Genomic DNA, 23,198 nt, shown 5'->3' on the forward strand with positions numbered 1-23,198 from the left:
ATTCGTAGCTCCCACGATGGTGGGTGGCCACCGGTTCCATACATAGGCCGAAATCTCAGGGGAAAAGTTGTTACGTTTCCCCAGGAGACTCCAACCTGCTCGCGTCCCGTATCACTGAACAAAATACCATGAAATATTCAAAACTTCTACAGAAATGCTCTGCAAATAACACAATAGGGCTTTTCTTAGGAATTTTTTTTCTTTGTGTGTGGAATGACACTACAATACGATACAAATTTTTCGAAATAATAGCAAAGCTACTAGTTGTTTTCTTAGGTGCTCATGGTAAAATTATTCGGAACTATGCAACATTAAGTAATTAAGCCGGAAATTGACGACTACTTACATGTTCGTCGGCACATCATGGCTGTTTCAAAAGCAAAACTTCCACATTTACATACGTTCCGGCAAAAGGTCATTTTACCACCCAATCGTCCTTAGCATCCGCCAACATATTTTCTAATGCTAGCGACACAACTGATATTACATAACTCGAAGTGTTCAATATTCATATTACTCCTTAAAATGACAACGAAACTGAATTTTTAGTTAGTTGATCTTCTATACACCGAAATATGATACGATAAAATAAGGTCTCTAAATCACAGCTTATATTGTTTCTTTTTACAATTTTCTCTCTTCTCTTGCACTGAAGTTATCGATTCAGCGTTTACTGAATTCGTTATGCTTTCTGTTCAATTTTAATTTTCTGGGCTTTAGGTAATTACAGCAAAGCTGGTTCGCCCTATTCTTTTATGATTTCGCTGTAGTTCTGTACAGTATTTCTTCAACGATTCAAATTGTACATAGCATGTAGATTTGAGTTCACGTGCTACTCCTAATTTCTTTGGATATTCTTTTAAAATTTAGCTATATATAGCATGAGCGTTGGGAGAGGGGAAGGAACGGGTCCGTCGACCTGGAAATTGTTATTTTTATTGATAATGACAGAAATTAAGTTAATTTAGTTAGTATTCGAACAGAATAAGCAAAGTAAAAAATGTATTAGATCGAAAAAAATTGAGTGACAAATAGAGAAACCAGGTTATATTTTCATATTCTACCACATAATCTATAGAATAAATAGTTCTACAGCTTTCAAAATTCCAAAAATTACAGTTTTAGGCGAGAGAACGCACAATATAAACTTTATGAGTAAACTTTCCTCCTAACTTTTAAAGCTTTTTCTTGAACGAGACGTGCAAAAGTTAATAACAAAATACAATAACTGTGCATTTCAGTATAGTAACTGTAAGAAATGTAAAAGATATAATGGAAAATAGTGGTGCTGGATATTCATTCGTCTGGTGGATCGAGTAGCAAAAGTCTCCCCATTTATATAAATAATAATAATAATATATTTCGAATATTATTTTGATTAGTTAATATTATTTTATAATAACGTTTATAACCATGCTATTGATTGTTGTTGTTATTATAATTTCTACTATTCAACTTTTATCAATCGCCTTTCCTAAACTTCACAGTTATAAATTATAGTTGTGACATTTATCGTAACAAGTGTCAATTAAAAACAATTGCAAAAACTTATACTTTTATGATACTGAATGCTGTCACGTATTTTGGTACTATGCTCGTGGGCACGAGAAATAAAACGTGAAAGATCTCTGCATCAACGTGTGTAAGGAACGTTATAACCGAGGTCTTAATAGCAGAAGAATGCAAGTACTAAAACATCGAACGTGCAGCATTTCTTGTATAGCAACTCCGTGAAGATTTCAACCTCGACTTAATGAATACTTGCCTGCATTAATACTTTAGAAGCAGTGTTGCAAGGTCTTAGTTTTTAAATTTTATCTGATGTGACATTCTTATTGTAAAATACGACAGAAAGAAAAGAAAAATAGGATTGTTTGGTATAGAAGATATATATTTCAGCATCCTGTACGAGGTGTGACAATTTAATTCCCGGAATGGCCATGTGAAAGCAAATTTGCTTACTTGGGCGCTAGTGGCTGCTGTTCCGCATTCGAAATACTCTCCTTGTGAAGCTATGCACTTCTTGAGACGATGGTGCGACTGCCGCAAACAGTCTTGAAAATTGTTTCCCGGAATACTTTGTCACGTTGCGTTGGATGACAGAAATATCAGCAATTTTTTGTTCCTTCAAGGCATTTTTGATAAGGTAAATAGGATGGATTGCTCATTTTTTAAATTGACTTCTTACCCAGGAACTATTAACGGATCATGCGCAGGGACATTGTCATGGTGGAGAATCAACATGGATTTTATTATAACTCCATTAAGCCTTGTTTCCATGATTATGAAAAACTAAATATGCTGACCAAGGCAGTAATTTATTTTATTATAAAACATAAACTAACGTAACGTTTCAACCTTCTAGCAAGGTCTTCTTCAGACTCTGTATCAAGTACAAAAGTCTTTTGTACTTGATACAGAGTCTGAAGAAGACCTTGCTAGAAGGTTGAAACGTTACGTTAGTTTATGTTTTATAATAAAATAAATTACTGCCTTGGTCAAAAGTCTTTTGTACTTGATACAGAGTCTGAAGAAGACCTTGCTAGAAGGTTGAAACGTTACGTTAGTTTATGTTTTATAATAAAATAAATTACTGCCTTGGTCAGCATATTTAGTTTTTCATGGATTTTATGTTTGAACTTTGCTAATGGTGTCAGAATGAACATTTCCCATCTGACCTAAGCTCTGTGTTTTAGACAGCCTGCAAAAGCTCTGGTCGTGCCACAGAAGCATAAGAATAATTTGAGGTTTCTTTTGTTACGACCGTCGATTAAATTGAAATAGAATTTGATGGTTTTCACGAGAGAAAGACGACGAATGCTCATGATATCGCTACCGAAAGTTCCGGGTTCTAGTTTCGGCCTAGGCATGGCTGTTCCTTTGCTAGTGTCCCTTCATCAATTTAATTCAATCAGCGCTCATCTTTATCGTCGCGATTAGCCAAAAGAACTTGAATTTGGATTTTCAAGTCCACTTTATGCAAAGAGAGGCTAATCGGGATTGTATCTACAGTTTATAGTGGGATCCCAACCACAGTGTAATGTGCCTCCACTGGGCATCGAACCCGGGACCCCTTGATTACAAGGTATCAATGGCGATTAGCCAAAAGTGGTAGAAAAACAACGACGCAAAATAAGAAAAGATATAAACACAAAAAATAGATCTAAACTAAACCCTGTAGAAGTCAAGATTTATATTTCAACTTTTTTTTACCTACTGAACACAATACATTAGCAATGCTATTGATGTGTTGTACAGTAGCGTGGTAATACGATCTGGATTATGATGAAACTTGATACTAAAATTCAAGAAAAATCAAGTCGATAGTTGTAGAATGCATTCCAAAAAAAGGTTTTCTCCTGCAGTAGCAACACTGACACGGAGTCTTATACAAAGAGCTATTGCAATGGGTAAAGAAAGAAGAGAAAAATATAATAGAAAAACTTGGCCCTGTGTTACGGGATTTTTTTTTCACCCTCCCTCCTCATCTGCGCAACTGCCGGATCCGAAGTGGTATTTACATAATTATGGATCTACGCTGCTTGCTTGTTTTTATGTCGTCGGCAGCCCGAGTACCCGATGCAGACCGTCGTTAACAAAGATTCCCACGAAACGAACTTGATCAATCTCCTCTCCCCCCCCCCCTCTCCTTCTTTGCCTCCCTCCGAAGAAAGACGAGAGAAGATGCTGTTACTCGCATCTTCATTCCAACCCATCTTCCTGTTTCCTGCTTTGCGCGGATCGGCTTAGTTGAAAACATACGACGGAGACAGACACAAAAAAATCGTCCAAAAAGACGGTGGCCACGTAATGGATGGTCGGGAAAAGCATTTTAATCAGCAAGAAGGTCAGTTTGGTCAGTTTCCCACTGCACCGAAGTACATTGGCATTCGATGCGGATTGCTCAGAGTATGTACTTGTTAACTGAGGGAAGTGACGTCACCAAAGGTACTTTTTCGCTTTCAATTAGATTTGAGTTTCTTGTGCGAGAGCACTAAACCTGAGAGAAAAAAAAGGCATTTCCTTTCACACTGACTGCATACGTATATATGGAAATTGACTTATCACATAACTTTTTGGTGGTCAAGATTGGCAAGCTTATAGTGATTGGTTTTGAATCGACAGTAATTAATGATTTCCTAATATGCACATAGAAAAGTGTGAGCGGTGTGTCCGGCGATGAACTGATAGGAAATAAAAATTCTTGCCTTCCATTTTGGTTTAACTTCCTTTTAAAAAATAATGTTCGATAAATAAAAAGGCATTAAAATATAGCAATGACAAACAAATAAGTAATAAAAAACATTACTTTGCGTTAAAGAATATGATGATACGCGTACTTATAGCGCAAACGGAGATGCACTAAATTTTCTGAAAAAAGTATTGTTTTTTCACTCATTTCTTTAGTTGGTATTTCTTGACCCCTGCACCAATCTAGTCTATTGTAATGAACCTTTAGTATGGGTAGCTTTACTGATATCGTCTACTAAACGAATAGGTTATTTAGAGAAAGAAGATTTTTGATAAGTACATGTATTTCTTTTTGTCAGTTTCAAATTTTAAAAATCTTAAATGAGAGTTAATATTCGAGGGTTCTTTGGGGGAGACAGAAAATGCCCCCCCCCCTCTCCACAAAGAGGCTTTCAGATATTATTGTTACAGAGGTTTCCATACATACGTGTACATGTACGATTTTAACAAATATAAGACCATGATATCGTAAATAAGATTACCCGCTACAGGGTGAAATCATTTGAGTGATTCTTCCAGGTCATATCATTGAGAAAACGACCCACAAGAATTCAGTAGCATTCACTATCTCACATTTGTGAAAATCTTTGCTACCTACCTACAAGCAAATCACGTAAAAATAACTGTTGGGAGCTTGAACAGTGTAACTTGTTTTTAAACGGAACAAGAGTCATTGGTTCTGGTATCGAATGAACATATATCGTTGTGGACGTGAAAGTGAATTTCGATTGGATGCATAGCAATCGTATACTCCAAAGCCAACGAACTGATTTCCGATATTAATTGATTTTCTCAATGGTGAGCAGTGCTTGGCGTGATGGTTTATTTTTCAATCGTTCCGTTAGAGCCAACGCTCGCCCACCCCGAGGCGCGAAGCAACAACCTTGTTTGTTAGCGAGCTCTGCCACCGCACTGTAATTAAGCCAGAATTAATTTTCCAAAACGATCTCACACGCAGGTTATCCGTAGAGATCATGTTGCCGCCGGTATGCAAATCGACAGATTGGCGGCGGCGTCGATAAATAATTTCCCTCCTGACCCATCCTGTCTGGCGTGCTTCCAGTAACCGATGCTTCACGTTTTGGAGGGTCGGTCGGTCGGTCCACCACTCCGGAGCTACTCGCAAGCAATTATAGGCAGGTTATTGATTCGAAACTCAATTACGATGCTGAAATATTTTATAATGAAAGTTTTGGACATGGTTTGATGATAATCGTTTCAAAGTCATATCGCTGGAAAACGGGACAAGCCTTGAATTCTGGACTTTTCATTGCGTGTTCCCCAACACATATTTCATCCGTCATCACAGTCACAATTAACCTACAGACACAAAAGTGACGCAAAATAACCACAATAGCAAATAGTACATCCATTCGAAATCAACAGGGTAAACTGAGGTATCATACCTATCCACTTTTTTCACACATATGAAGAGGCATACATACTTACATATTCATGATTTGAAAAGTGCAAGAGAGAGAGAGAGATAGAACCCCAATCAAATGCAGCACACCAAAATACTTATGCACACTTTTATTCAGATATTACGAGGTTAACATTAACATATATAAAATACTCATCGCAGTCTACAGGGAGGATGGTTAAGGAGGGGTACACTTACCTACTTCTCACCTCATCTTCCTTTTATTTGTAACTTATCTTTTTCTGTTCTTTGTATATTCTTTCTAGCTACTGATCTTCTTTTCTCCTTTACTGTTTCTTTTTTACGTCCCTATTTCAATTATACTTGATAATTTCCATTTGTATATTTTCTTCCACTATATCTCATTTCTCTTTCTTCTGTCGCTTCTAAGTTTCCCTTATTTTTCTCATTTTCTTGTCGCTTCTTTATTTCTCTGTGGCTTTTTCCTCCTTCTCTCTGCTGCTTCTTTATTTTTCTTGCCTTTCCTTCTATTTTATACCTCCCCCCCTTCCCTTGGGCTCTTCCAATTACAAAAACATTGATATACCAACAGGCAAAAACATTGGTATATCAACAAAATTTCAGTATACAAGTATATTTCAATATAAACTAACATGACTGGTCAGATTGTTCAAGAATTTGTAAGCATTGCAATATCGATTTTCATTATTTTTATTAATACAGATGGAGCATAAACCCGGTTAAACAGTAAATACAGCTGCACCTTTCTTCCACAATAAATGCAGCGAGTTGCTCTGACTTGCAGATTTTTTTTAACACCAGGAACGGTAGCCTACCAGCAGTAAAAAAATATAAATGGGTGTTTTGACCGGGGCACTCTGAATATGTATGTATTCTACATGCACTAAAACCTAGAAGTGTCTACTTGAGGTAATAAAAAGTACTTACCTCGTGCAAGGTGAGAGGCTTCTCCGGCTTCCTCTTGCAGTCGAAGCGTCCGTAGATGGCGGCGTACTTCCGGATCTCGTCCATCCGTCGGGGGTCGTCCTCCGGCATCGACATCACATACTGCAAAGACAAAGAGGACGACTTGATGCGCAAGATAAGTCAGTCTCTACCAGCATGTCAGTACTACACGATATATTAAGTTTATAAAGATTTAACAGTAACATGCACGATACATACTATGGTACATCTACATCATGCAGAAGTTATTTAATAATTAGCACATGTAATGGGTACAGTGGAATTTGTATTAAATGAATACGTCCGAGGTAATCGACGGACATGATGTCGCCGTGGACATCTCTCTACCTTTCTCAATAATAATAATATTTCTAAGTTTATTTTTAAGGACACTTTACGCTCAGATAAGACTAAACGGCAGTAGATCTACAGTTTTAAAGTGGAATCCGAACCACGATGCAATGTGCTTCCATCGAGAATCGAACCCTTTCCTCGATTGATTGATTGATTGATTGATTTAGTTTATTTGACTGCGCGTTTTGTGCCTCTTGGCTAATTTGCGAAGATGGGGATGAGTGATGAAATTAATGAATGGACATTCACAAACAACCAAGCCCGAGCGGGATTCGAACCAGGGACCCTTGGCCTTGCCTCTATTACAAGGCGATAGCGTTAACCACTAGGAGACCAAATTGCACTGTTCTTTCGTTCAAATTTGTGAAGATATCATCATAGATCGACGTCAAAAGTTTACCGAAAATTCCCCTCGCACAAAAATAGCTTGGAATATCCATCTCCACCTCTTCGTATTCATTTTTTTTTTTTTTTTTTACAAATCAGATATGTAGTGTCCTCTTTCGTGTCCATGTGGTCTAAGGTGTGTGCTTTGGACTGCGGGACGGCATGGGTTCCAGTCCGCCTGGGTTCAGTTTCCGAGTTTTCGGTCTGTGTATAGGACCGGTGGCAACCCACGACCGTGAGGAAATTGGGGAGCTACGAGTGAGTAGCTTAACCCGGTCATAAAAATCTCCTATAACGGCTGGGGGTTCGACCTGCTGACCACACGTCGTCCCATTACCGGTTGAAGAATTACCATTACCGCACCTCTAGGTATGATTGTGGGAGGGAGACTGGCAGCAGTTGGGAGATAGGCCAAAGCCCTTACATGACTTTCGAGCCACCGGTTATTAGATATGTAGTGCAATTGAGATATAATCATAATGCTTGATATGATTTCGTGAATCTCTCTCTCTCTTTAAGCTTGCTTGCAGTGTGACATTTGGCAAATGCTCTGTTAAACTTACGGATAAAGTGAAAACTACTCCCCCCCTTAATTGTTGACCTTTTAACTGGTTTCGAATTGTGTTCACAATATTTAACAACATTAATTCTAAATGTTAAAAGGGTGTTGTTAGCGAATCTGTTACAATCTCGGCTAAATTCGCCGTACTAAAGATTGGTTTCTACGGAGTTTTCCACAAGTGTGAAAACACTTAAAATACGAATGGGAAAACATGAACCAAATGTCCTGATACGTGAAACAGAAAAGAGCTTTTTTTTTAGGATATGTTGCCAACAGCTTCTTGAAGTCTGCCATCTTGGCGTCAACCTCATTTTCTTCAATTAAAATGTGGTCATTGGAATGTCAAAAAAAGATCTAGAATTTCAGGAGAAACGCGATAGTTATTGATTTTAACGTAATTAGCTCTTACGTTGTTTGACTCCAAACGTATCTCGTTACATGTGGCATCATTGGCGATGACCCAAGAAAAACCACCGGAGATCGTTCTGATCTTCCCCTGTTATTGTGAAAGATTTCAAGGAACGCCACTCGGACAGATTAGAAGTTGAATAAGAAATATCCAGAAATTAGTAGTTAACACCACTATCTTGCATAAATAAATTATATGCATTTCTTCTTCATTATGCATATCGCAAAATATTAGGTGTGATAATAAAAGCTCTGTATGAACAACAGCCCACTAGTTACACAGTTGCATCGTTACTATTTCATGATGTACCAAAAAATGCGTATTATTAATTATTATATAATGAGGTTACAGATAAGCCACACAATAATGCCTTTTAAAATACATAAATATCAATATATATCGTATTAACAACAAAACGAATGTTTCGAATGACGACTAGCTAGAGGTTCGAACCATTGTGCCAGAGAGAGGGAACTATGAATGACTTCAGTTATTAACATTAAATTTTAATATGAAAAAATGAAACAAACTAAATTTAATAACTGTTAGAAATTCTGATGTTAAAATATTAGTTTCAAATACTTTTATTTAGAATAAACTCAGCCGATGGCTGGTGTAACCATACAAAATATACAAGGAAAAATACTAGGAAATAATATTCAAAGATAATAATACAATAACACATTATATATATATTATACAATTGACAATAATACACGTATAGGCAATAAATTAAAAATTCATGCTTGATACTCTACTAAAAGGATAGAGAGAAGTAAATGTACCAATTAACACATAAATCACATAAAATTAAATGTTTAAAGAAACATAAACTTCGTCAGAAGTTAAACAATACCAAAAATATTCAAAACTGTTGGTAGGTGCAACTGTTAAAATCCGCTCAGATATCAAGAAATTTGTTCGACTTGACAGAACAAATTTTTCAATGTTCAAGTTTCTTGCAAAATGTTCTCAAAACGGTGTTAAAAATGTTGTATGATGTGCAAATGCCATTAAACTTGTTTTAGCAATTCATGTTTTCACTTAGGGGAGTTAAACAATTATAGGACAAAATGTGGTAATCAATGAAGCAAAAATACAACATTATTTGTATGCTAATCAGTTTAATGCGCATATTTGATGCAGTATGATATGCGAGTTTCTCTTTCTTTGTCGTGTAGAGACTTTCAGCAATTTCGATATCATACGAAAAAATTATCAGCGATTTTCCTTTACCTTCTCATGTATTTTATACTCTCTTTATTTTAGTATACGTATATTATCATTCTAAATGCTCTGTTCTAACATTTTTTATAGTGGGGTACTCGACTTTTAGTGCCCTCTCCAATTATAATTTTACTCTTCTAAAATGATATTTTTTTTAATACCATTTTTATACCATTTTTAACCAGAGCTTTTTTTCTGCCGGTACGCAACGGTACGCCGTACCGGCACCTTATAATGTTTTATTTCAACGAAAGAATTGTGTGTGTGCGTGTGTGATCATTTATGAGCATATCACAATATTCTGAGTGTTTCTTACATAGACGACCGCAGAAAACTTTCCAAGGAGGTATCAAAATCGAAAAACTGCATGAGAAAGATAGAAAAATGAAAGAAGTGGTAGACAAAGGGAGAAAGGAAAAGAAGAATTAAAGATGTCACAGAGAAAGAGAGAGAAAATGTAAAGAAGATAAACGTAATTGAAACAGATAAAGAAAGAGAAATAAAGAAGCGAGATCAGACGCGCGCACACACAAACATACATACTGAGGGGGGAGGGGGGAGGGAGGGAGAGAGAGAGAGAGAGAGAGAGAGAGAGAGAGAGAGAGAAGAAGAAGAAGCAAAACAGAAAAATATAGAAGCGAGAGAGAATAGAGGATGTATGTATATATATATATATATATATATACACACACACACACACGTATATAAGAGAGAGAGAGAGAGAGAGAGAGAGAAGCGAGAAAGAAAGAAATAATAGCAGAAGATTGATAGAGACAAAGTGACAGAAAATAGGAGAGAAAACAGAAAATAAATGGTCAAGTAGGCAGGAAGTAAACATGAACGAATTAGTACTAAAACTGAGAAAAGGTCGAAAGTTAGAAAATATTCCAGGAAAGGAAGAGATAAAAACACTTACAAAAAAGGAGAGGGATGTAGGAGAAGTAGGGAATTTTTCCTTATTCCAATGGGGTAAAGCGATCCAGCCATCATGACCCTCACTGCGGATGGCCATAGTTCTTATGATGAACGCATTAGGAAACCAAGTTAAAGAGTACCTTAACCTTCCTTCCCAGAAAAAAAGAACTGCTTCTAATACTTAATATACCCTTTCTTTTTATCCCTATTTGCCTGCATACTATAGAGCTGCAACTGCCCACGAGTCCATATCTTACTACTAAAGTTGATTTATGTCGAACAAATAAATATCGAAGAAAGCTTGAGCTACACAGCATTACAAAAGTAGCCATGCGAGTTGGACGGGCATGACGTAAAAGTGGGACAACAATCTAAAATGCACATCGTTCAAGACAAACAACGCTGGAGAAAGAAAAGAAGTAAGTGAACATGACCTACACTAACAGGCCAACGGCCGAAGAGGCGAATGACTGCAATTTCAATTGGCCCACAACAACAACAACTGCTAGGAATATTCTTCATAATTTCCTCGTAAGCCTTTTAGGTATCCATGCGTGTTCCGTCAATATTTGTTCTTCCAATACAAGACGGGGAAATACTGGTAAAACTCATGTGGACTAATCAAATAAGGAAAGCAGGAGGAAAAATCTTGATGAACTTTGGCGGATTCCTAAACTTGCGAGTACAATACTCTGTAAAGTAACGATTACATTATTTGCCACGCTTGACACTGTTAAGCAACCTTCATGACAAGGAAGATAATGAAGAAATGTTTGGACAGACAACTATGTCTGGCTATGCTTTTAAGGCACTAAGAAATAAACAACTTTGCAATTATTTCTGGCCACTTTTGGAAAATTGAACTCGTTTGCTCTAATGCCTAATTTGTTACAATTTGTTTTACAATTAGCAGTCCGGAATAACTGGTTCCGTGAAATAAAGATGATGAGGAAAGAAAAAGAAATACGTAGGTCTCACTGATTCGCAAGGACCTCTCTATGAAGCATGTCCGATGTCTCAATATATACGGCCAATTCCCTTAAGGGTTATGACGTTCAGGGTTGACCGTTGTAGCATCGGACTGGAAATTTACATGGTAATTTACATTTACATTATTATGAGCAACCTGGCATTATGCGAAGTTTGTAAAATACAAAGTAAAAATAGGACGTCGAAGGGAACTAAGATAGCAGGAGAGATCGAATGTAAAAATGCGGAGATTGCAAGATCCAGCCACAGATATCAGAAGCATCACAAACTTGTGCAACATTTATCGGTATAACCTGATATCAAAGAAGAAATGTATATTGCATTCTGCATTGCAGTGGAAGTACTTTAGCACTAAAGTTAATATTGCTTTGATACCATTATTTGGCACTGGTTTATGCGAAAATTCTTGTAAACGTTTCATTAGTGAGCTGATAATTCTATCCATGAAACCCATAATTCAGTAGTATCTTTGAGGGTTGTCAATGACGTTGGGGCACCTCAGAAATTTTCTCATGTGAGCTAACGTATTTATCGTGCTGAGGAGCAAAGGATGAAATATGAAATCCTATGAGATAGTATGATAAAGTTTTACGTGCTGTAGATAACAGCATGTATTTACATACAGGTATTTTTTGTTTCGGAATGACGACTTGATGTATTGCTGATGCTGACACAAGAAAACTCCGTCTTATTGCTCTATTTACCTTCCCGCGTTGTTAATACTAATATTATTCCGCCAAAGAATTAACCACTTCTTGAATTAGTACTGGAATCTCATTTCATGACAGCTGAACAGCTGACACTGAACATTTACATGAAGTGGGTGATTGAGATGTTGAGCAATAAACTGTTCTAATCAATCAGACTGTCAGAAACAGGTAGACCTGATTGAAAGAAATGTAGTACTTTACAGCAGAGCTGAAAGAATAACACGAGTTTTTTTAAAAAAATGCAATTACTTTGTTGCAAATGTGGCATGGCCATGAATTCAAATGTGTACGTTGTACGTACGTACAAGTATACTTTTTCCCCTGTTTCTGTGCCTCACTTGGAAGTGAACATAACTCTGATACTGCTTCGTTCATCGATATGTAATACGATATCGTAGTCTTCTACGAAAGTATATCAAAGTCAATGTTTGAATCACTGTTCAAGTTATTTCGAGCGTGACAAGACTACATAATGACCTGTAATTTAAGTTTTCCGTGCATTTTCAAACCACCCTGTAATTGGGCAAGGTAGAACCGGTAGGTTTTTGTAATCCAGACTAAGTTTCAAACCATAAATGAGTCTCTATTTGCACTGAACTGTGAACTTTTTTTCCTCATGTGATTGTTTTAACTAGTAGGTGATAGATAGCGGAAAGAGGCATATATCCTAACGGTAAATAGTGTACCTAGTAAGATTCAAAAACTACCTCTTAATCCTTAACGTAAAATATCAAGTTTGCAGTATGTGATTTGTATAAGCCATCCAGAAAGGGACAGAAATTCGGTAAATGAATACACACAAATGGTATAGTAAATATTAGCGCTCTATTCCAATATGATAATCTAGCAAAAGGACTAGGTAAATAATAAAATTCTGTGCTTTCTCCCCCCTCCAAATGTGCACCCGAGTTATGAATTTAGGCTTGCAAAGGTTACATACAATATTTAAGGCCTAGTTCCTTTGTAATGCACTGAGATAGCACAAATACTTTTTATAATATGAAATCAGGAATACATCCTTAACGTTACTGGTCACGTAAAGTCGTAATTTGCATGTTTCTACGCAATTTTTATGTGGAGATATTTGAAAAACCGCACTGGTATGAAGAAGGTAACACGACTAATTACATATTAAGTTACGATTACGTACGTATTCATTGGTTCATATTTTTGATAATCATATTTGCATCTTAGCAAGGTCACAAAAATATCATATTTCAAGCTCACGCGACATAGCTTGACCCTAAAAGTTAACTTGAATCCAACTTGCTGCATTCTATAGGGGAAGAATAACTTTATTAGAAAGGAAACTTGAAAGTAAATGACGCCAGATCTCAAGTAAGAAGTACTCACCTCTAAGTCCTTGCAGATCCTCTTCTTGCTGTTCTGAGGCTTCGGCTCGAACTGAGGCAGCGTCCTCACCAGGTGCTCGGCTGCTTCCGCTAGTCGCTGGATCTGAGATTCGACGAGGACGGGTGTCAACTGGAGCGGCGATCCAGGGCTGGGATACTCCTGCGACTTACAAACCACGGAAATGTCACTTCACTGATCAACACTACACTACACGCAGTCCAGACACGACTGGGACGCGGCCCCTCCCCCAAAAATACCAAACTCCTCTCACTGGCAAAGTGGTTCGAGCCATCGGGCAACGAAAGACAATGAATGGCACCTCTACAAGAAGGTCGCGTCCCAGACGCTTCCAGGACATCAATGCTTAATCTACTTAGTAATTACTATGTACAGTTTTCTTAAACGATTTCTCAGTTTCAATGTACTGTGCACTGTACAATGTACTGCATGATCTTCAGATCACCATATTGAAACCTGAATCTCTCTGCAGAGCATGTTTATATTTTTCTAAGTCAACCACAAAGACATGTGAAGGCAATTTGTTCATATCCATATCCATGCACCTTTCATTACCATAGTACAGGACTACAAAACTGTTTCAACACAACACGATGTTGTAAATATCAGTACTGGTCAGATTCCTTGTAAGTAAACATCACATTAAGAAAAAAACTTGAGAGAATACAACGAAGGACAAATTTATCTACACACATCTTTGTGGCTCACTGAACACAATGCTAGTAACAAAACCTGAAAAGCTGCCATAACCTGTGGGACAACCACCAGAAACAATTTACACTCAAAAGAAACAAACCTTGTTTCATACTCTGAATCAGTAGCCGTGAAATTTACGCATCTGCATATCTGTCAGAAACATTGCAATTTTAGACCCAAATATTAACACGGTGCTTCACACATGTAGTGGTTCAATCGGTATGGTGACGTGAGACCAGAATTTGACATCCGGGTTGGGTGAGCTTGGGTATAGGAATATTTACACCAATGCATAAGCGACTTTGAGGCTCACTCAATCCTCTCATCAATGAAGTAGGGAGCGAATTTGGGGTAAAGATGACCACGATACTTGAGATCGAATTTGTGTGGTGCCCAACTTCCATACACCACATGCCTTCATGGTGCGGTACGATGCACAGAGGATAAGTATACTCTTTCTTAAGGTTTTACTTCCTTTAAGCTCATTCTAAAGTAATCGGGAATGGACTTAGAGTTTAAAATGGGATCTCGACATTGCAACGTGCCTCCACAGGGCATCGCCATGGTATCTCTTGATTAAAGGTAACATCGTTACCACTGGGAGCCTTTTTAGGATTTTCAACACATTACGTCCAAGAGATTATCTAATTTTTTTGAGGGAAATTCCTCATTACTTTCTTACTCAGGAATGTTTTCAAAGGCAAAGTGAAGTATCTTAGAGAAGCAAGAATCACTCATTGCTTTCTTTTCCGAAATATGTTTCAACGAGAAGTGTCGATGATCTTGAATATTAAAGCAGCTGACTCTGTGCCTCTCAGAAAAGTTTGAAGGTTTGAGAATGACACAAAATGTGTGAAAGCTTTCAGATTCATTTGTTGAAATACGTTGTTGCAGTTAGAAAATCTTCTTGGCATTTTCCAACATGATTCGTGAAACGTCTGAAGAACACCATCACAAAAACTCAATATGCTGACCTAGGCAGAATTTATTTTATTTTAAAACATAAACTAAACGTTACGTTTCAACCTTTTAGCAAGCAAGGTCTTCTTCAGACTCTGTACCAAATACAAATGATTTTTTTTTCATTTGTATTTGGTACAGTCTGAAGAAGACCTTGCTAGAAGGTTGAAACGTAACGCTTAGTTTATGTTTTAAAATAAAATAAATTCTGCCTTGGTCAGCATATTGAGTTTTTGGTTATCATGGAAACAAGGCTTATTGGTGTTAACATCACAAGTGACTCTTGCAGCAATCTGGCGGTCACCACATACAACCAGATAACTCATTTGGAACACTTACCTGATTATGTCCAGGCGAAGAATCGCTGCATTCCTTGCTCAGGTTGGGGCTGGGGCTGCTGTGGTTGTTGCTCGGAACGGCCGTCATGGGAGGGCTCGGCCTGGCAGACGGCAACACGGGAGATGTTTGCGGCACTTGCTGTGGCGTCTGCTGCGAGAGATTCACGGGTCTCGTGGGATTTATGGGAAAGGCGGTCGCTGGCATGTTGGGCACCAACGGCGTCTGGAACAACGCTGCAACAGAAAGAGAATTGAGTACCATTAGCATAAATCAGCAATATAATTACATTTCTTCATTTATTCTTTGTCATTTAATTTCAATTACCTTCAACCAGTAATATTATTGCTCTCATTTTATGGAAGTTCATTCAAGATTAGCCCCGGTGGCAGATTGCATCGAGTGACACTCCATAACGGTCGGGGATCGCTCGAGCTGCCCGATCAATGTACTGACAAGCAACAATAATAATATAATAATTCAGCAGTACACAACAAACTCGTTCTCGGCCTCACACGTAGAGTGGAGAAAGCTATATTCTTGTAACCTCCACAGGTAGACTCTCGTTCTCGCCACCGAATGTTTCAGATTAGAGTTTTGTCGTGGGTATGGATGTTCCATTGTGAGTGTCCCATCAAGTAAAAATCTATCCTCATGGTCGCAATTAGCCAAACTGGTAGAAAAGCGACATAAATTAAGACGCAGTGGCTAAACTGTTACTGCATTTTTTTTAGTACAAATTGAAATTATTGAAATGTTGTTTTAAGTCCACTCTATGCACAGATCGGCTAATCGGGACTGGACCTACAGTTTAAAGTGGGATCTGAACCACTGTGCCATGTGTCTCCGCCGGGTATCGAACACGGGACCCCTTGATTATAAGGTGACAACGTTACTACTACGCCATCGGGGAGGCCTTTCAATATAACTGAATATTATTCTTAATGATAATTTATCCTTTCGCCGCTGGTCAACACAAAACAGCGGAATACCAGGTGAGGTAACCTTAACATTATGAAGTGATTTGGTCTAGTTTCCTTCTAGTAACCTGTACTTTATTAGTTAATTTATTTGAAATGGCGACGACGCCATTTTCAAACTCCCTATACTATATCTAAGCAAGATGGTTGGTTTTTAATTATGAATTCATCTTTGTGCGGTTTAGTACTTTATATGCCTTAAGCATGACAAAAATTTTCCTGGAAGTTACTTTAAAAAAATGTATGTACAGAAAACACCAATTGGGATCGGGCTTACAGTTTAAAAGTGTAATACAAGCCCTATCTTTCAGGTATTGGAACCAGGTATCTTGATTACAATGCGACATTTTTTTCACCATGCCACAGCGGAAGGTAATATCGTCAGCTGGCGACACCTGCAAGGGAAAAGAACACGAACAAGCAGCACCCTGTTAGTCCCTCCTCTAAGACAGGGGGGAGAAGAAACTCTAGCATCTTTTGATAAATAGCAGTTCTAGTATTGGGGGGGGGGGGGTCTTCAGCCTGTCTTTCGACTTGGCAGTCAATTTTAGGTGACCGTAAGCAGTATGCATCTCATTGATTAGAAAATATGACATCACATGAGATATATATTTTCGATCTCTGAAACATGAGGAAGAAAAATTTGTAGAATCAAAATAGGAAAAAAATACTTAAATATGCTGTTATATGTAAAGTAAATTAGCAAATATGTAATATCCTGGCAAATATGTAAAAATATGTAACATAAAACTTACGCAAAATGAAGTCAGTTATAAAATTCGTTGACATTTTCGTGTTCAAAGTACGTATCTAGAAAGGATTAGAATGTGTAATTACATACAAATCCGATCTCTGGTAATAAGAATCTATACGTACTTTGTACATTGCCAATTGCATGATTCAAATTTAATGAATAGTTTATTATTGTTCGTTATTGCCTATTGTGGGAGAGGAAATTTCCACAGGGTCTACAAAAAAATCCATACATGGAAAAATGTAGATGATATACCCATAATTGGCGTGAAACTAGAAGTATTTGACAGTAATAAGTTCACTGAAGTAACGGCCAAATTACATGAATGAATACAAATGAAACGAAAAGAAGTTATACTAAAGTAATATAATGAGTATGGTTAACCATAGGGTATACGGCATATACCCTCGACTACAGCCTGCTTGTCTCATTCTCATTCTCACTCAACAGGTTGGACATTAGTGATGTTTCATGAGTCCTTATCGAAAAAAGCTTATCGTACATAGAATGGGGCTGTAAAGCAATGTTGTGGACACACTGTCTCTTTCATCCCTCTTTCCTCGTTTGAAATATCTCAGTCTGAATTCTCTCTCTCTCTCTCTCTTTCTCTCTCTCTCTCTCTCTCTTTCTCTCTCTCTCTCTCTCTCTCTCTCTCTCTCTCTCTCTCTCGATTCTGAATTCTGTCCCTCTTTCTCTGAATCCCCCACCCACCCACCCTCCTAAGTACGAAGAAGAAAAGCGCTTGTACGTACACTGTGCATTGTATGGGGTAAGAAGGCTCTTGAGAGAGAAATTGTTGCCTGACAAGATCTGCTGCGAGTTTGGGAACAAGGTGCGGATGAAACTCACAACAGATCTGTCTGGACGAAGCTGAGCCTCATCTAAAAACTGGATCCTCTTTTTTCTGAGCGCGGAAGGGAACAAAAACTCCATCGCTCCCACTCCTGTTATTCTGGGAAGACCTTGAACGAAGTGATGCGCTTTTGTTCCTGACTTTTTTTTTTATATTATTTTTAGTCCGGGACCGTGATTTTTTGGAGATGGTTACTTTGGCTCCTGCTTACTTCAAGCCTTGACCCCTGCCAGTGTTTCTTTTTTTGCCCTCGCTGCAGCCCCCTCCCCCTCCCCCTCTTCGTCGTTGCCAGTTTTGCTGCTTCTGAGCTGCATATTAATTACTAGAAAACAAAAGCGTTCTCTTGGCTCAGGGGTTGCTGTAGGAAACGCCTTAAAAAGGATACAAAAAAGCGACACAGTTCTCTGTGACTTTGCGACAATGTAGCCAACTCCTGGTTGTGGTTTGAGCTTGTTGTATGACAACTCTTGCTTCTTGTTGTTGTTCTTTTCTGTTATTTCACGTCGCTTTTATGCCACTTAAAACTAATTGCGACGATGGGGGTGAGTGGTGGTTAGATGAAATTGATGAAAGGACACTCACAATATCTCCGATCGAGACTCGAAGCTGGGGTCTTCCGGTGGCGAGATTAAAAGTCTGTTACCAAGCTTGCTTCTTATACTGATAAATTCATGTTAAAGTAGCACTTATGACGAAACTGTCGTGGCAAACTTTTATTGTAAGTTCATCAGTTGTTTTTTTTTATTTGTCAGTGCATTCCATGATTCCACCGATATTTCCATTTTCAATACGGGATAGAAGTGTTGTGGTGGCAGTGTTGCCAGGTGATGTAGGAAGGAAGAGGCTGCGCTGCTCATTGAACGATTGCTGTGGTACACGCCATCGAACACTTAACAAGAAGAGAATGTACACGTAACGAGGCAGCTGACATTCACAGCAATTCATTCTCAAAATTTTACCCGATCGTTCCTGCCCCTCGGTACATGCTGGAAAGGCAACACCCTACAGACTGTTACGTTTAACTCTCTACATCGTGGAAAATATAACAAACGAACGTCATTGTAAGATCATATGTTCTGTATGTGAATGCGGATAAAATCTAAACAATGGTACCTAATACGTACCGCATGTCGATTCGTTTCTCTTCGATGCTAACGCTCTTTCTCACTCACATAAATATTACTTGGGGGCGAAAGACTACTTTTAAGGTTCTTTTGTGTACTCTTAAGTGAGGATAGACTTAAGTAAGGCGTGTGTTATTTCCCGCCTCCAATAGCATGATAGTGCGGATACATAAAAAATATATCCTCGTCTGATTGGCTGTCCCACCCACCTGACGTGATGTGTGCGAAACATGCTCTCGTTAGGTCGAATCACCATCCGGGTGCGACCAAACTGAAAGCGAGTCTCCACGTGGGAATCAACCGTTGCATTGGTATCGGGTGAAATTTCCATTATTTCAATTTTCCCCGGAAATGTATGTATCGTGTTTCCATCCTTGTGCAACCTACCTTTTACTTACCACAGGGAACTTCTGGAAGCATATTTACAAAATCCATGTTGAAATAGCAACTGTGGGCGTGAACAATGGTAACAATCAACAATAATGGTTTTCTTGCACGCCACCACGGTCCAAACAGATTTTCCTTTATACATGCAACGTGCCAGATCGCTGGGGAAGAAGATTTAGTGTAGTGGATCAAAGAGATCTCGCAAATCATGTGTTAAGAAATTTGGTTCAGAGGATCGAATCGTGGACACTTATTTTTTATATATTTTTTTAAGGATCAATCCGTTGTTTTGTTAGGAGTCTTAGGTTGGATGCTGTTAATAGTTTCGTTAGGTTTGAAGCATTTAGTAATGTGTTAGGTATCTTAGGTTTGAATATGTTAGTCATTTGATAGATTTTTGCTAGATTTCCCATTCCACATGCCATGATACGGATATGAAGGTCGTGTGTCTCGCTTGTTCGACACTTAAACTTTCTTCATGGAGCATATAGCAGCCGGTGTAGCTTAATTGAACATTACATGTGCAAGAAACACGCTACTACTGGCTGTTGCCATTACCCACTCCCACAGTTGCGATTTCCACGTGCGCTTTGCAAATACGCCTCCGGGAACACATTGTTTCTATTTTAAAAAGGAAACAAATGGAGATATTTTAATGTCACTACAAGTCCATTCTTACACTCCATTTGACTACTGTAACAGAGGCAAAGCACATCAGTCTAAGTACCCAATCTTGGTGGAACACTTAGAAGGATGGTAACACTGATCCACTTTTCTGCATGTTGCACACGGCGCTGAGTTTGAAACAAAAGCAGTCGCGCAAAAACTTCAAGCTTGTTTCTTGTCGCCGTGAAGCGCAATGTTGCCACGTCGGGAGTCCCGATACTAGTAATATTTTTCTCCCCGCTTTTTTTTATTTTTTCTTTCTTCCCGTGCGTAGAGTGCCACACACGTAAATTTGCCGTTGCGTAGAAACGTATTTTCGTTTCGTCTCCCTCTCTCTTAGCATCACGTGTTCTACCCTGCTCGAAAACCTTCGCTATTGTTGCCATATTGTCATTCCATTCCTGGACACACTCGCGCAAACTTCATTGAAAACAATTGAACAGCGCTCCAGCTCGCGGTTCCCACCGGTCAGCAGGGACGGCAATGTGGCAATATAGCACGGCGTAGTCGTTGCTTCTTTTATGCAGTGCATGTTCATTGGCTAGCTAGTAACTAGTGTTGCCAACTGTAATAATGAAGCACTATTTCTGTCACGGAAGGGGAAAGCAGGTAAAGTGGCGGTGAGTTTTGTTGGATTGGAAGCACCATATTTTTATTTTATACTAAGTATTTGACCGGTTTGACGTTGTGTGCGTGTATTGCGTGTGTTTATGTAAAAGTGTGTGTTTGCTAATGAACGTTAAATTCCATAATGCCTCCAGTTCTGTCGAAGTTGAAATCAAAAACCTTGCATAGCCAAGCTCGGGAAATTCTAAGCAACGTGCACGAGTTCATGAAGGAGGAAGCCAGTCATGGTGTTAGCATCCCAATAAAGCATTTTGGCAAGAGAGCAGCGAACAGCAGCAACAAATTGTTCATATTTCATAATTTTGGAATTATTCAAAATAAATAAATTATGTGGCTCCAACATCATTTCAACTCTGGCTCCGGCACGTGTTCTTGTAGAAATTGCATAGAGGAGGCTGTCATTTTTGCTGCTTAATGCGATACATATTGTTTTCTGTGTTAAAATTGCCATGCTTTGATGGGTGACCAAGTTCATAGCAGGGCCGGCGGAAGGGGAGGGCGAACCGTCCCATCGCCCAGAGCGGCAAAATTTGAAGAGAAGAAAAAAATAAGCCTATTGAAAACTGTGATCGAGCGAGATATTCTTTTGCGCTGAATAGTATTGAAATAGCATAAGAAGTCTCATTATTTATTTTATATTTTGATGTTTTAGTTAGGAATATATTGATTTTCAATTTTCCGTTGCTGCGTAATGACCCGGGGGGGGGGGGGTCGAAATAGAGCGGCATCTGCCGCCACCTCCCAGGGAGGCAAAATGACTAGCGCCGGCCCTGGTTCATAACAAAAGAAAAAGCCGCGCAGCTTATCGTCTAGTGGCAGTATATGTACTTGTTATTGTTGTGGAAGCCGGCATCCTTTGTAAATGTACAACAAAGGCAACCGACTGTCGCCGATCTCAGAGAGGAAATAATAATACTGCTTCAGGAGGAGTGTTATGGTGCAATTGTAGCGGTTTAACACGTTGGCATGTTATTATCTGCCGTTGCAGTTCCATACCAGTGTATACGGGTTTTGGGAGTGAAAAGTTAGAACGCCACCAGTGCATTAATGCAATGAAAAATAATATATATATTTTTTTATTTTGTTTGAAATCACTCAAATAAGGAATCGTATGAAGAAGTCTTCTTTGCAGCATTTTTGGTAATTTTACTTATGTGTTAGTTCATATTTTGCGAATTTTTAGTCCATATGTATGTAGCTACATACATAGTCACTTGTTAGTACATATTAATCCTAGTCCTGGTATAATGCATGACGTTTAAAACTCAACGTTAGATAGACCTGAATTCTCTAATTTTGTTGTTGTACGTAACAGCTGTGCATCGGCGCACCGCAGCGATTTTTCTATCTGCTCCATTAGCAACACTGCTTCTTTAGTTCTGTCGCGCATTGCACGGCAGAATTATCTGCGCTGGACTCTAATACTTTGTGTGCGCAAGGCGTACTTACCAGCCCACCAAGGTCACCTATACCGACGGGCAGACAGAGGGAGGAAGACGGGGGGGCACCGTGGGGCGGGTGACTGTCGCGAAGCCACGGAGACACACATATCGATCAATGCCAAGTTCACAGCGGCTGTATGTTATCACGCGACTTTCGTAAACAACAACGACCACGCATGTAAAAAAGTCTGATGTGTCTTCGAACGCATGATACGATCAGTCACATTGCAACTGAAAAAAATATAATGCGTGTGCACTCAATACATAATGACTAATACAGACTGGACAGTAATATCAGAGCGTATACGCTCTGGTAATATTGAACAGGGCGAGAGTCCGGGCAAATTCCCGGTGCACTCCCTGTCTGTTAGGGCACAGTAGAGATGCAGACACTATACGTACAGTCACCGGCAATAAGAATGGATACTTACATCCTGAAATACTTGCTTCCCTGCAAGGCGTTGTGTGTTGTCCAACTCTACGGTGATGATAGCAAATTTTCAATGGCAACTTCTACCATCGCCGTACAGTTAGACACAGTGGCGCAACTACAGGGGGGGGGGCCCAACCCTCGACGGAAGTCAATTCTAGGGGGGGAGTAAGGGGGACAAACATTGACGGCCAAGGGCACCTGTATGGGGGGCACAGAAGAGAATCCCCCCCTTCGATTTCAAATTTTATGCAAATAAAAGTACATTTCGTAAAATTTTCTTGCTCGCTTCGCTCGCAATGTGCTTCTTTTCTGTAATGTGATGTATTTAAATAATATGTGTATTGAATAAACTTTGAATACGTACACAATTACTGTTAGCATGCTGCATATGTATTTTCTTATTTTATGTCGCTC

General features: G+C 38.8%; 1 protein-coding gene across 8 annotated transcripts in view; it reads right to left on the reverse strand.

The window, feature by feature from the left end:
• nab (NGFI-A-binding protein homolog) overlaps window positions 1-23,198 on the reverse strand; it is a 182,290-nt gene that overhangs the window by 48,062 nt on the left and 111,030 nt on the right. For 4 of the 8 annotated variants that reach the window (XM_083141229.1, XM_083141221.1, XM_083141216.1 and 1 more), the window contains exons 4-6: window positions 15,522-15,754; window positions 13,509-13,673; window positions 6,584-6,724 (exon numbers count right to left, since the gene is read on the reverse strand). In XM_083141229.1, coding sequence (XP_082997355.1) covers window positions 6,584-6,724; window positions 13,509-13,673; window positions 15,522-15,754 — 539 coding nt within the window. The remainder of the gene's footprint in view (window positions 1-6,583; window positions 6,725-13,508; window positions 13,674-15,521; window positions 15,755-23,198) is intronic. The other 4 variants (XM_083141236.1, XM_083141242.1, XM_083141249.1 and 1 more) reach the window with 4 other exon arrangements.

This window comes from Lepisma saccharinum, chromosome 1 (genome assembly GCF_977018435.1).
Source record: "Lepisma saccharinum chromosome 1, izLepSacc3.1, whole genome shotgun sequence".
Classification (NCBI taxonomy): Eukaryota; Metazoa; Arthropoda; class Insecta; order Zygentoma; family Lepismatidae; genus Lepisma; species Lepisma saccharinum.